A 16,416-nucleotide genomic window follows, 5' to 3' on the forward strand; every position below is an offset into this window, starting at 1 on the left:
AATGGTTACGGTGTACATTGTTTGTGTCATCGATCATACCAGCGCTTGTCAGATTACTTGATGTACTGTGTGTGTCCAAAACGCTGACAGCGTAATACAAACAGGAAGTCTTACGTTTACTCACATACAAATAATCTGTGGTTTACGAAAGAAATTCAATCTACAAGCTTTCCGAAACTGTCGCGAAAAAAGCTGGTAATTCTCGTTCAACAGGGTGTGTCATTCTTGGTAAGCTTCGTCATACGTGCGCGTGGTTTTGCAAAGCCTACAATCTGATTGGATAGTAGCCTGATCATAGGGGACTTGTTTGTTTGTTTGTTTGTTTATGCGTGTTTGTTTATTTGTTACGTACGATTATTTCCATATACAAGAAAGAACCAATAAAGAGCTGTATTTGTGTTCATATTTGTCAATAAAGAACGGTATTTGTTTGTTTGTTTGTTTGTTTGTTTGTTTACAAACATAGTCTATAAATGAAACTTTAAAAAAACCAAATGTGAAATAAACCATACCCGCCTTTGCCATGAGGAGTAAGCACTGTGTGTCCACCACTCTCTCTGAATACTCACTCTTTCTGTGAGTATTAGAAAGGGTGAGTATTCAGAGGGTGGTAGACACATATGAGTGTTTACTCTTCATGGCAAAGGAGGGTATGGTCTAATTCACATGTAAGATTGTGTTAGAAATTTTTTAAAGTATTTGCACAATAAACGCTTATTTCACCACATGTTTTTAAGAGTCCGGCAAATTCTTTGCATATAGCGATGATGTATCAGTATAGGTCAGTGCTAATTTAATTCATGTCCATTCTTCAAGTCATCCTTAGATATGAGATAATTTTAGATATGAGATAATTGTGATGATTCCATATTGTTAGAGTTAATATGCAGTCTCTGATGTTGTACGTACGAAAATAAACAATTATAATTGTGACAGACGCGTCTCTCTTGAGTAGAGACGATATATACGAGATTTGCAGCTAGTATAAATTTTAGCAATACCGCCACAAAGAATGAGTGAACCGCATTAAAACAACAAACAACAAACAAGTAAAACATCAGTGTCAACTCTATTTGGCCGAAAATTATCCCTAACAAACATTTATGATTAGCAAAAAATATCTATTTTATGAAGTGACTGTCACAAAAAATAAGAGTTATGTAAGTCACATCGATCTGCAAGGTTTATATGCTGTCTGATCATTTCGACGACGATGATTATGAATATCGCTGTTGTTGTTGTTGTTGTTGTTGTTGTTGTTGTTGTTGTTGTTATAAATTGTACCTCACTCGAAACAATCGGGGAACGTAATACTCAGTTGCCTCACAAATCATTGTACGGGTCGTATAGTTCATTATTTTGTACCGCTGTGACGTATTTTCACGTGACATTCAATGGATACAGTACTTGTTTCCCTCACAACGTTTGCTGCAGGCTCTTTACTCTGACACAATACGGTGTTCAACACTATTGATGTCTTCGACCCGTCAATTCATGTAGGCCACAGTGCGTGGGGGGACTGTGAATAGGTATCAGAGTAGTACATGAGACTGAGCATGCGCTGTGCAACAAACGTCAAACATGAATTTGTGACGAGGGAGTGTATTTGCATTCAGTGTGAATAAAGATCGTTGAGAGAAGAATTCTCCTCTTTAGATATAAGCAGTCGAGGTAACGGATAGCCACCATACTAAACAATTTTGATCAGCAAAGCGGTGAAAGTGTGAAAGAAATCAAGTTGACGAAATGAATGTCCATGGTCCATGTGCTCTTTTGATCGGGGTCATAGCAAGTATGCTTCTGACCTGCGTCTCAGGTAAGTAGAACTTGTGTATTTAATGTTGAGGACACAGATTGTTGTCAACGGCTCCATTGCAGTGTGCAACAATGGCCTCTGCACAGATCTGCCCAAGAAATTGCCATTCTTACCAGTGAGACTCACGAAGCTCCTTTTAAAATGGGCTATTAAAGGGACTTACAGACCACACTGCGTATCAGTTATCAACCTCAAAAAACCCTGTACCAATCACGGCTAATATTTCATATCCAGAGGACCAGCAAGTAATTATTTGAGAAGAACTGTCACATGGATTCAAATATTTAAAATCGGTCAACATTAATCTTAAAGAAAGTTTTTTGACTGGCATTATAGACATCAACTTAAGACTGTTGAGGTCTTGGAATTCGCAAAGCTTTTCTAGAAATGGACGGCAAGGTGTCTTTTCCATTTCGAAGCAAATACTGGTGCTTTCGTTGATGTTATGAACACCTTAGCAACCGTTGCATGGCAATTAAATTCATTCAGTATCTCACGTCTGTTATCTTCAAATCATTCAGTATCTCACGTCTGTTATCTTCAAATCAAGATATGAACAGAAGCATTTAGTCTCAGCGTATTCATTTTGACATAATTACGCAACACAAAACGTTAATTTGCTTTGTTACCAAAAATATAGCACTAATTAATTGCATATTATTGTGGCTTTGAACTCTTACATTTGATATTAAAATCCAGCATTAGTAATGCACAAAAACACTGCATTTTACTGAATCGATGTGTAGGATTTTATGATCGTTTATGTCAGCCTTGAATGAAGATATCTAGATAGATGTATTTTAAATTCCAAGCTGTGTAATAGTCTGTGTATTTTGTAATAAGAATTCAAATCTACGATCGGACGGACTTTCCTACGTTTGATTCAAGAGCAAATGTGATTGGAAATGTGATTGTCATATTTTATGAAGAAGCCACATCTTTGGCGAACAAATTAAAAATCCCAATTTAGAGACTTCCAAGACTACAGAAAGACACAGAGGGAGGTTAGAGCCCGGCAGTTGGATCATAGGTGTCGAGAGTTTGTAGCTTGTGACGGCCAAATGAAAATTCAGACAATATTTTGAATAATGAATAAGCGAAAAGCAGCCGCTTTCTAATATACAGAGTGATTCTGGAAGTTAAAGTTCGGAGTTTACATATCAAATTTCGGACACTCGCTTTTGAAAATCAAATTACGAATAGAGAACAATGTTCCTACGAAAATTTTTCCATTTGACGGGTACGTTAAGGGTATTTGTTTTCTGTTATTACATTAATTTTTCCTATCCATGTAAAGATCGAAAGACGACGGTATAAATATCGACAACTTGGACAGATTTAATTGTATACCACTGGCGGGATTTTAGCAATATCTTGAAGGGGTTGAATGCAGTCAGCAGCCACATAGACTTGTCACTGTTTGAAAATGGAATGCGAAAACCATACACCTTTCAACGACTCTGTAAATGACCTACTTGTAAATGAGGTTATCTCTATTCTTGGTCCTATGATACTGAAATAGCTCAGTTACCTAATTTCGTCGGAAGTGCGTTCCTTTATCATAGCAGATCCACAGAGTGATTCGATAAAATTTGCTCCAAACGTACATACTCGTGTTAGTCTATGAAGAGAGTGTACGTTTGGCGAGAGTTGCATCGGGTCAAACACGGTCCGTGCAGGGACCGTGGGTCAAATAATGATAGCGTCCTTGTAATGTTTCTCAGGACATCTACATTTAATGTACATATCCTAAGAAACACTACGTAATTTACGTTTGAAACAACAACAAAACAATAATTATGTTCGTTGAATTTTATGGTCAACAACAACAGCAACAACAACAACAATATGGCTAATATAAACATAAACAACAATACCACCAACAACAACAACTAAATTTCTGGGTTCCCTATGTATGCACCAGCTTACTGTAACTGTCATCTGCCTATAACCACCTACCTAGGGACTGGTCAGTTTCTTCAGCCTGGGGGCCACCCTGTTTTTGACTTTGGTGATAGGGGGGTCACCATGTTTTTGAAATGCCCAATAGGGGGTCAGTGTATTTTGAATTTCGACACAGGTTCATCATTGCCTAAAATGCATCGTGTCAGCCTCAAATTTCATCATTCAGTTGCATTTTTCTGCGCGGCCTTCGGGCGCGTAACTTTAATAATCAGACATATTTTTCAGCACGTCCAACTTCAACATATCAGGCATACATATATCAGAGATATCTGTATGTTCAATATTTTTCAGCATGCTCTTCAAGAGCATTACTTTAATATATCAGACATTTTTCAGCACGCCCTTCCTGTGCATGATTTTAATATACAAGACATATATATCAGAGATATCAGGATGTTTCATATTTTTCTCCGCGCCCTTCGGCGCCATACTTTAATAAATCAGAGATATATGCCAGATATATCTTGATGTTTGCTAAGTGAAAGTGTACCGTTATAAAATCTGCATTTCATATGATAAGCAAGACAAATTCCTTCAGATACTTTTCTGTTCTCTCTATGAGAATTTAGTATGAGAAAGCAACATGCACAAATATTTCACAATCACAATATATATTTGATACAGTGACTTATTTTAGAGATAGAAAAATGACAAGATATCTTTCGTTCTCATTGATGCAACTGTTTTCCCTTGTGTCTCAGGTTTTCTGTAGAATGATGTTTTTTATGACCAAAATAAGTTAAAAGGGCAGTTTTTGTCATTATTAGCTGTGCTTTTATGGCTTCAAAGTTACAAGAAAAGGTCATCTCAGACACTGCACACATCAGATTTGGCTAAAATGCCTCTGTATGGCTCCTCAGGAGATTTAATCGGATGGCTGGCAAGTCTTAACACCCATCAAAATTTTTGATTCACTGCTTTTTCTCTTTGATATTAATGATTGACATCCATTTCTGTACAACAGTTCACGACATCTGGTTAAGTAGACTTGGTTCAAGTCTGTGATTTGTGAATGTTTGAGTGATGAACGCAATAATTTGTATTTTGCTCTCATGTGAACGCGCGCGTGAGTGGACGCGATGAGTAGGGTGAAGGCGATGAGTGGAGTGAACGCTATACAGCGGAGTTTCACCCGGAATCACAGACTTGGCTTTCTTGCAGGGTTTGCGTTGCTATAAATTATTCATGAGATGACGTTTCTTTACTCATATTTATTCATAAGATGACATCACTAAATTTTACACATTGGGAGGAGTTACCAATTGACCCAAACGAGACGTGCATAAAACTCACACGGCGTTGTTGACAAAATGTCGAGTGCGGGTACGACCTCTGTTCTATCACCGAAAACGCGTGGAAAATATCTGTGTTGTTTGTTGGGCCCATGTTACAAAATGCGAAAATCGTGGCCGTTTATTCAAGGATGGAAAAAGACACCGTCCTTAGGGAGCGTTCAGTTTTTACGGCTGGGGGGGGGCGGCAAAATCTTGTCGCCGGTGTTCAAAAAAATATAGACCCCCCCTGCATTTTTCGTGAAAAAAAGATGACCCCCCCTTTGTCAGACGAAAAAAATTGATGACCCCCCCCCCCCCGCTTAAAAATAACTAAAACCCATATGTCAAATTTATCCGCATGGTTTGGATTTGAACTCCGGTACGCCGCGCACTTTATTCGTGTAGCAGAGATGCCAGTGCACAAACTTCTCAGCCACATCCATTGAAACGTCTGTTAATTAGGACGACTGTAAGGCAATTTTAACTTCATTTCCATAGACAACTCTTGTCCATGGACATTGTATAAAGTGAACTTTATTGGAGTGGTTCGCCAAAGGCAGCCCTCCGGTTAAGAGGGTCATGGGCCATTACGTAAAGTAAACTTTATTCTAGTGGGCCACCAAAGGTGGCCCGCCGGTAAAGAGGGTCGATCATGGCTATTGCATAAAGTAGACTTTACTGGACAGGGCCGCTGAAGGCGCGCCGTGGGGTATTACATAAAGTCAATCTATTGGAGTGGGCCGCCGCAGGCGGCCCGCCGGTAAAGAGGGTCGATCATGGCAATGGCATAAAGTGAACTTTATTGTTGGTATTATGTTTTTGAAAATGTGGTGACCCCCCCTTTCCTACCAGTGAAAAAGCGATGACCCCCCCTTTGCGGATTCCAAAATTTTGATGACCCCCCCTGGATTTTTGCCGGCCCCCCCCCGGCCGTAAAAACTGAACGGTACCTTACAGTTGTAGCCTGTTCTTTACGTGCCCAAAGCGATGGAAATCAAAACAATGTGGAGCGACTTCGTATGTCAGTGATTTTCCGCTGCCGGTTGGTGCGCAGACGAACACATCTTTTCCCTCAATGTAACTCTCAACAAGCTTTCTTTGGTAATCTCGCATGATTAGCGGTGGTCGACCGATCAGTTGTAAACGCGGTTGATGTACGAACTTGATGCCATTATTCGCCCAGATATAAAACGTACTCGATGTCTAGCTTTGCACGGAGATGACAACAAACTTTTTAATGCATGCAGGGGTTTATTAGCAAGCGTTCTTCTTATTGGCCAGAATAACGGCGGGGGCTGTCAATCATTTTGTATTTGCTCTACGTCACTGTGTAACAGTCCGTCTCACCGCCTGTACTTTGCAAGAAGTCCAAGTCGGTGAATCCGGCAGAAACTAACTCACTACTGCGCAGACTCAAACGTGACGCATTCGATCGCTGGGAAAACCTGGCGTGAGCTGCCAAATTCCGGATAGGTTTGTACGAAATAGGAGAGACACAAGAGAAACTATTATAATGATTTAATTTTTTTAAAATTCACCGACTTGAACCAAGTCTACTGGTTAAGCATAGAAAGTGCGAAATACATTCACAGCTCATTCAAAATGTACTGTATTCAGTCTTTAAGATTGACACTTTGAAATTCCTATCTTACAACTGACATGTCAACAATTTCTTTAAAACATAGAATGACTGTTAAAATATAAATGTATGTAAAATATAATATAATATAATATAATATAATATAATATAATATAATATATATATATATATATATATATATATATATATATATATATATATATATATTAAAAGTAATAATATCTGTTACTTAAGTTTCATGCATCCTGCAATCTTCTAATTTGTGTCCATCTTTTGTTTTTGACAGTTGTCGCGTGCCGGGGGTCACCCTGTTTTCGAAATTTGGAATAGGGGGGTCACCTTGTTTCAAAATTTGGAATAGGGGGGTCAGCCACTTTTTGACGTCGGCAAAAAATAATCCACCGCCCCCACCCCCAGGCCGAAGAAACTGACCAGTTCCCTAGGGTATAACGCCTTACCGCGCCTTAAGATCTCGAGCTATCAATAGTCAAACAACTAATTTCGACGGGGCTAGGGGTCCAAAACAAACAAGTAGGGACCCAAAGCACACGAAGCATCGGCTCCTCGGCTCCTTACAGGCGACCCAATAGGTTCTGAGTTTTTCACACTGTTTTCTCTATCATTTTCTCTTCTTTCTTCATGCTCTGAATGATCGGAATATAAAATAAATGGTTTGTATCTAGCCTCTGTGACTCTTTATTTATTTTACACTCCATTACAAGGACGTATATCTCTCATACACACATGCTGTAATTAATTAGTCAACACAACTAATTATGCTAATCCGTGGACTTATCAGGGATTTTACGGGTTGGTCAACATCGCGAAAGATAGGAATGGTTACTAAAACGGGTTAACATCACTATCTTTCCGATGTTGACCAACCTCTGATAAGTCCACGGATTAGCATAATTAGTTGTGTTGACTAATTAATTACAGCATGTGTGTATGAGAGATATACGTCCTTGTAATGGAGTGTAAAATAAATAAAGAGTCACAGAGGCTAGGTTAGGTTATATAAACCATTTATTTTATTTATTCCGATCATTCAGAGCATGAAGAAAGAAGAGAAAATGATAGAGAAAACAGTGTGAAAAACTCAGAACCTATTGGGTCGCCTGTGGAAGCATCGGCTCCTTACTGCCCAATTGTTTGTTTATGCCTCACCCTGCCTCAGCGCTCTCACTGTTCCTTCTGCTTCTAACTGCTAAAATCCATCCCTTACATGCGTTACGGCGCCATCCGATTACTTCAGTGTTAAGCTTACTCATCGCCGACCGATATTAGGGAGCGTTCAGTTTTTACGGCCTGGGGGGGGCGGCAAAATCTTGTCGCCGGTGTTCAAAAAAATATAGACCCCCCCTGCATTTTTTGTGAAAAAAATTGATTACCCCCCCCCCCTCTGAAAAATAACCAAAACCCATATGTCAAATTTACCCGCATGGTTTGGATTTGAACTCTGGTACGCGGCGCACTTTATTCGTGTAGCAGAGATGCCAGTGCACAAACTTCTCAGCCACATCCATTGAAAGGTCTGTTAATTAGGACGACTGTAAGGCAATTTTTAACTTCATTTCCATAGACAACTCATGTCCATGGACATTGTATAAAGTAAACTTTATTGGAGTGGTTCGCCAAAGGCAGCCCTCCGGTTAAGAGGGTCATGGGCCATTACGTAAAGTCAACTTTATTCTAGTGGGCCACCAAAGGTGGCCCGCCGGTAAAGAGGGTCGATCATGGCTATTGCATAAAGTAGACGTTACTGGACAGGGCCGCTGAAGGCGCGCGGCCATTACCATTATTCAGTGCGTGATCCCAGGCATCCCTTAAAAAAGTTTCTAATACAAGCCACGGCTTCAATTGGGAATTGTACAGTAAGATTGCCGTGGAGTATTACATAAAGTCAATTTATTGTAGTGGGCCGCCGCAGGCGGCCCGCCGGTAAAGAGGGTCGGATCATGGCCATTGCATGAAGTAAACCTAATTGGAGTGGGCCGCCAAAGGCGTCTGCCCGTTAAGAAGGTCATGGGTAATACATAATGTATATTTATTGTAGTGGGCCGCCGAAGGCGGCCCGCCGGTAAAGAGGGTCGATCATGGCCATGGCATAAAGTGAACTTTATTGTTGGTATTATGTTTTTGAAAATGTGGTGACCCCCCCTTTCCTACCAGTGAAAAAGCGATGACCCCCCTTTGCGGATTCCAAAATTACGATGACCCCCCCCCCTGGATTTTGCCGGCCCCCCGGCCGTAAAAACTGAACGGTCCCTTACAATTTCCAAGCAAATGGCTGAACAGCACAAACAACGGTCTGCGATGTTGTGAAGCAGCATTTCCTCGGGCTGATTTTCGAGTCCAGATATTTTTTTTTAAATTAAGAACTTTTCTTAATTTTCAATGCAAGAATTCATTTTAAAATCAACTGACAACGCTCATCTTCACATCTTTCTAGAATACAGAATTACTTTCAAATAGAAATGTCATTCTATACGGTATAACAAATCAGACTGGTGATTCATGTGGCAATATTACAACTATAGTCTTCAGAACTTCATGTCGTCGGCCTCTTTGGTAATATCATGTTTAGAATGTCCAATTGTGGGTTTTACAGGATTTCTCATTGGTAGCATATTTACTCTTCCAGGTAACGCTGAATGTGCCTTCAATTCTACCCACATGTCAGAAAATTGTGGTCACGGTTGTTTGAACGGAGGTACTTGCCAAGTTTATGAAGGCTTACCACCCGAAGACAACTCCTGTACGTGTCCTGATGGATTCACTGGACAATACTGTGACGTAGGTAAGACGAACAAACAAACAAGAAGTTCAAAGAAGAAAGCACAAAGATTCTTCTAATTTCCTGAATTCAAGGGAAATCAAAGTAAAATCACAAGTGATAAAATTTCAATCACAGATGAAATGTCAAGATCATACATTTGGCTGAAGATATTCAGTTGACACTACTGTAACTGTAATTCAGACTGATCTCAGACAATTAATGTATTTTATCGTTGTGTTGCGAGATTATTGTGATGTAAAACCACTACAAACCAGGACGGATGACAGAAAAATGAGTATCGGTAAGACTATGAAATCATAGACAGAAGAGCGATCTCCTGTCTATTATGAAAAATAGATATTGTTGTTACTGTACTCCTCATGGTACGAGACAATGCACTCGCGATATAAGCACTGTATAATCCAATCTCACTACCTACACTTTATTGGCATTCAAATTTGTGCATGCATTGTAGTGTGATTCCAGTACGATAGATGTACATATTTATTTGTGATTCTTTCTTCATGTTGCAGAGGTTATCCGTTGCAGTGACGATGTATCTTGTCATAATGGAGGAACGTGTGTAATTGATGATTCTGACCCTTCCTATAATGACTGCTCATGCCCAGATGGATACACTGGCCGGATGTGTGAAACAGGTCAGAGTTCATCTGTGTGCATACATTATCAGTTTTTACAAAAGGTTTCAGGAAGATTTGGACAATTGTCGATAAATTTAGTACACTTGGCTGTTGACAACATCGTCATTAAAAGTTCATATCCCATAATTTTTTCACGGGTTTGATGCATTGTCGGAGCAGACCATCGTCTATGCTATCTTCGCTGTATCTTGCATACTTTATCCGTAAATATTCTTGAAGTAACTTCATTGAGTGCATTTTAGTATATCATTGGACATTTCGACGTGAGGACATGCACGGTATGGATTTTCAAGGGTAACTGAGATCATTGTAATTCATGGTGAGTAATATACCTATTTCAGTTTTACACTCATTGCTAAACAGACTGAACTGTAATGCAAATACAGCACAGGGTAATATTAGTACAAAATTTGCTAACTTGATGGTTGTTTTGTTTTCCTCTGGTAACAGATTATCGTTGTTCGGATAGCAATCCTTGTTTGAATGGTGGAACATGCAACAACCAGGACTGTACCTGTCCGGATGGTGTGTCTGGATACCTCTGTGATACTGGTAAGTTATCCTATGCAAGGTGATATATCAGTGATCTACATTAGCACGGTCTGAAAAATTTGGAACGAGGGAAAGATAATTAACTGTATAAATAGAGGACTTTGAGTACAAATGCCTCTTCAACATATTTACAATCTTTATTTGAATCATAACGAACTATTTCGCGGTAAACTGAAGTACATATCTACATACTATTAAACATGTTGTAGGTCGAGTATCATTGTGGATTGAGTTGCATTCAAGCAACTGTAGCCAGGAACAGTTATTGGTCAGTGATTTTCTTCCTTGACCGAGTGAGCAGAATCGTCTGGTGTACAATAAGTGTACACAGTAGGACGAGTAAAATCCTTTGTCGACATTTGGAAACAATTATAAGACATGATCAGTTTATTTTAAACAATTATCGGTACTTTAATATGCACACAAATTAATTGACTAATAAACCACACCGAAGGACCGGTATACCACAAGATTTTACCCACTTCACGACGAATAGGCACGAGCGATAGTGAGTGCATATAGGCCTATGGGGTGAACCAATTAAATTCTAGTGGTTTACGAATGACTGAGATGATTTAGTCTTTTTAATTCATATTCATATCGGTGTATTGAAATTCTGACATGAAGTATTAAAAGATTCACTGAGGACGCGCGTTCTAACTGTGCTGTGTCGAACGGCACTCTTATTTTCTTGTTTCGACCAATTAAATCGTTGTATTTGCGTCATCGATCTGCTTGATCATAAATTATAGGTAACAATAGTGGCACAGTCGTCGTGAAAGACATAAAAGTCATGAAACTCGTATATCAGAAAAGACGAACACCGAAAACTAATATCAAGCTACTACCCCTTATCGGGTATATACTGATATAGATCTCTGTCAAGGATCTGTGAGATGTCTCAGTTATCCGTGTTGCTTTATGCATTTATGCGGTCATGTCAATACCACTGTGTGTATGTGTGTGGCCATGATCAAACTCATGTTTCACACAAATAACAAATCTATGAATTCATTTGAGTATTGTACAATATCTTCATTCACTGATCCCCGTCCAATGATGTCTGTGTGTGAGAGATGGGACGTATATAATTAAAATTAATTGAAATAATAATATTACAGAAATGGAGCATATATCCTTAATTACTGCCTTAAAATTGATGAAACGTTATAAATGTCATCAAATTCAAAATATATCAATATAAATGTAGAAAACCATTCACAATCAGGCCAGCCAAGTCTTACTTTGATTTGTTCGTCAAGCGTGTATTGACCATTCTATCAATTTCTGTTCTTGCATTAGGATGAGCTAGGTGTACGTTGAATGAACACCATTCTGTTCATACCGACTCGCCTCCACAAATGTAATAATCTCCATAAATGTAACATCAACCATAATTGTAATAAAGTGCACCCATAAATGTAATATCACCCATAAATGTAACAAAAATCAACCATAAATGTAATAAAAACACCAACCACAATTGTAATAAATGGTAACCATAAATGTAATAAAAAATCACCCATAAATGTAATACTTGTCAACCATAAATGTAATAAATCTATTTTGTCATCGCAATTGAAGAATTAGCCCTTAAATATTTATCTATGAAATAAGGAAAGCAACTCCACACATTGTTCATATCTTAATTGTTTGTGTTTAGTGTGTTTTGTTTATGTTGAAAGTGTATTCTACGTTTTGTGTACAGAACTGATAAGCCACAGTCGTAATCTGCGTGTGAGTGCAGTCACCACTCCAGAGTGGAGAGACGCTATAACACTGTCAACGCTGTTTTCAAAAAATTGCCATACTTTCTTCATCAGTCGCCTCAAATTAATCTTCAGTGGATAAATTGTATGGAATAATTTATAGATTGTCTGTATTCCTATTTGTTCCTCCAAAGGGGATACTAATTTTGTTCAACTGTGTTCAAGGTAGTGTTCTTGTCGTGTTAACTAGATTGAATATTCTCGCAAACATGTTTAGAGTCGTAAGTTTATTTTATAAGGTTGTATTATATAATATTTTTCTGTTGTTTGTTCTGAGTCGTCTGTTGTAAACTTTGTGTGGTATCACTGGTTGACGAGCTATTTTGAAGCTTCCTTATTATGTCATCATTAGTGTATTGAACTGCTGTCCCACTTACGGTTTGATCGGTACCTCGCCGTTTTCTGATAGTGTTCTCGATGTATTTTATTCTGTCTTTTAAAAAGGAAACCTAGTTTCAGGAAAGTATGCAAAAAAATTACATTAGTCTTATTAAGTTATTATTTACTCAGGGCATTGATAAACACATGATCACATATGCAAGTTCAAGTTTACTACATTTATGGTTGAGCTTTATTACATTTATGGTTAATTTGTTTATTACATTTGTGGTTGCGGGTTGTTACATTAATGGTTGACTGTTTTATTAGATTTGTGGTTGATTTTATTACAATGATGGCTGATATTACATTTGTGGAGATTATTACATTTATGGAGGTTACAGACTCTATCAAATTTACATTCTAATCAAATCAGTATTGACAAAGTGGCAGGCCAATGCTACGTGTCAATTTCTAAAACATGTACCTCATTGCAAACTTAGAATAGATCTGACTGTACACACTGAGTCCGAGTTATACCAAATACATCCACAAACTATGCCATACTGATGTACAATATGCCCTCAAGAATGACCCGCAACTCAACACTTTTTTTCTGGTAGTGTTTGCTGAGTGTGGATGTCACCCTGACATAGAATGTCCTTCAGACACATCATGTCCATGTTGCATGATTGGAGAAACCTGTGAAGCTGAAGAACAACCTACTGAAGCTGGACCAGCTGATAGTGAGTATGGCGATCAATGTCCACCTTTTGGTTCAGCCTTTGAATGCAATGACAAATTAAAGTTCTGAACTCCACAAATCTCTCGTTTGTGACATACTGCATGTGTTCACATATCTTTGACTTTTCAACAATGCAGAAAAAGCTAAAGTAGGTCTATTTTAGATCCCACACTCTAACTCTCTCAAAAGATATCAAAATCGTGATGGAAAACGCTTCCAAATTTTATGTCTCCTTAATCTCTGTTCCCTTTTTCAAATTCCTGCCTGTTCAATATTCCAGTGTTCGTATACCATCTTTGTTTACTTCTCATTACAGACTCTGGTACGGCATGTAGATTGTCTGTTGTCAGCATTGGAACACTGCTGATGATTATGCTGGCCGTTGTTATCAGCTAGAGGGATTTATTGAACCAGGTTGTTTTATCATGGATGTCCATGGTTTCATAGTGCCCGTCCACTTTTTAAAAGCAACGTTCTAGACATTTTGATACCTGTACAACAAGACATTTTACTCAGATACTAAAGATAACACAACCCCAATACTAGTACCGTGCAGCATTTTGAGGGATCGTGACACGGAATACTTCTGTTGTACTTTTCACTCGGTTCGCTCATGGAAAAGACTGCCGCAGAAAATGCTGCATCACTCGTTTAATTAACTTCAGTAATCCCTCAAAATGCTGTGCGAGGATATGGGGTTCTGTTAAATTTATTCGTAAAGGGGCAATCCTCAATCCTTAGTTTTCGCATCAGTACTTGTTGAAATTGAGTATTAAAGGGGGTTTGTCTTTCGTTTTTTATATCGAATTTTTTATCAAGTTTAATAGTCAATATGCTTTTACATACACCTGATATACAACTTTTCAATTGTTCAATTTATTCGGTATTGATAATATACTTGAAACCCTCCAGGCCCAAAATGAACAAAAGCAGACTTTGCAGGCATCATGTGTAAGAGGCAAAGTCAAGTACATTATGGAGTGCAAAGTATGCTTGAGTCCATTAAGGGCTGGGAGGGGGTACAGTTGCTATTATTTTACAGTTTAGGCCATTCAGGTGAATTTTTACACGTAGAAAACACCTGGGGCCACAATGATGGATAATCGGATACACTATTAGTAGTAATCTGTGGAATGACGTCACAAAATTCACAGGTATTGACAAAGCTATAATGTAATATTACATATGTATTGACGTATTACTTGTTGGACGTGAAACAATAAAATCTGTACTTTTACAACCTGTTAAATTAGCAAAATATAAAAGTAATTCTTGTGTGTTTATTTACATTAAAGTAATCTCTGATATTGACTTCCCCACACAGTACACACAAATAACGTTAAATGATACTTCTGATACCAAATTCATTGTAATGTTTACTCACAAAGTGGTCAATATCATAATATGTCGTTTTAATACTGCGCAAGGTAATGGGGTTCTGTTAACTGAAAATATTCTGAGAAAACATTAATGAAAACATTAATCTTGCTTTGCTAACTGAAAGTCCTTTTTCTGACTGTGGGTAAACTTTATATTAAGGGGAAAGTGGTTGTAACTTTTGGTAATTTTGTTCCAATATTTTAATTCTGTTTATCAACTTCGGAAATGCCCAGAGTTTACGTTGTCAACATAGCGTACTTATGTATAAAATGTGGTGTTGTCGACACATGAACTTTGGTCTGGAATGGACATTCATTTGTTGCCTGTAAACATGGAGGTGAAGGCAAAGTTAACATTTGGGTATCACAACATACCTGTTATCAATCTCATAACAAAGGTTTGATCCAACTGAACTGCTTTCTATGGTAAAATTGAACCTCTACAATTCGGTAAGTTCTAAATCGGATTCGAACTCACAACGTACGCCTTCCAGTAACCTAGCGAAGCCATCGTAGTCTAACCTCTTGGCTTAATCCCAAAAGTTAAAAAGAGTTATTCAAGTTTCTACATTTTTTTCTTAGCGCAACCCGCCACACGCTGTAGAGTTCATGTAATCCGTACTCGCCATATTATATCGCAATGTATATGTCGCTAAGGGAGTACATGAAACTGTAGGTGATAATATAGGACAAAAATAATGAAGAAATTGTCATGAATTAAAGTTTGATCTCTGCCTTTAAAGTAGAAGTAATACAATGCCAGCTTTATCGCCTTCATTACGTGATAATTTAGGCAGAAAGCATTATTTTCAGTGACTATGCCCTGTTGATCTCTAAAACAGTATCTTCAAAGTTGCGTTTATACCAGTTTCCAAGTATTGAATATGAATTTCTCTATCTTGGTTTCTCTGTTTCGCTTTTCACGACGGAATCAGAAACTTTGTTAAAGAATAATATAATGTAAGAATAATATCCTTTTTGGCTTTATTCCAATACCCATCTTCTCTGACAAACACCGCCTTCGGCTAGTTTTCATTTTAATCATAAAAACAACGCCCTCAACTTGAAAACTTGATGCAAACAGATACAGTATCCTCTTCAGGCACAACGATGAGAACGAAAAATGTCCTGCCATTTTTTCTTTAGTGACCTATTATAAATGAATTACATAATGTTTGTTCATGTTGCTTTCTCGCACTTAAGTCTCAGGAGAAATCCTACGATTAGGCTTTTTGTCATATACTGTAAATAAATTGCATATTTTACCATGATGAGTACACTGCAGAATTTACAAACATGGAGATATCTTTGAACAGTCACATAATGGTGAGGTAATTCCAGACTTTATGTACAGTTGATTGCTATTTACCGTACTTGAAATCGATTTCATAGTTGTATACAAACATAATGCTTTGGAGGTTTTAAGTAACTTGGGCGCCTGTAACGAAAGTCTTTGTTTGGCATCAACCTTCCACCTCGTGTTTGTTTTTAGCACACGAAATTAATCATCACTCATGTTTTTTCCATGTTATTCAGCCGTAATCCCATGCCCCTGTT

General features: G+C 38.2%; 1 protein-coding gene across 1 annotated transcript; it reads left to right on the forward strand.

Annotated features, from left to right (window-relative positions):
• Positions 1-1,432: 1,432 nt before the first annotated feature.
• On the forward strand, positions 1,433-14,745 carry LOC139145794 (delta-like protein 4). Its single transcript, XM_070717155.1, has 6 exons — positions 1,433-1,816; positions 9,300-9,455; positions 9,968-10,093; positions 10,547-10,648; positions 13,359-13,481; positions 13,797-14,745. Exons 1-6 carry the CDS (start codon positions 1,747-1,749, stop codon positions 13,874-13,876), a joined length of 657 nt encoding a protein of 218 aa, XP_070573256.1. The 5' UTR covers positions 1,433-1,746; the 3' UTR covers positions 13,877-14,745.
• Positions 14,746-16,416: the final 1,671 nt, after the last annotated feature.

This window comes from Ptychodera flava, chromosome 12 (genome assembly GCF_041260155.1).
Source record: "Ptychodera flava strain L36383 chromosome 12, AS_Pfla_20210202, whole genome shotgun sequence".
In the NCBI taxonomy this organism is placed as follows: Eukaryota; Metazoa; Hemichordata; class Enteropneusta; family Ptychoderidae; genus Ptychodera; species Ptychodera flava.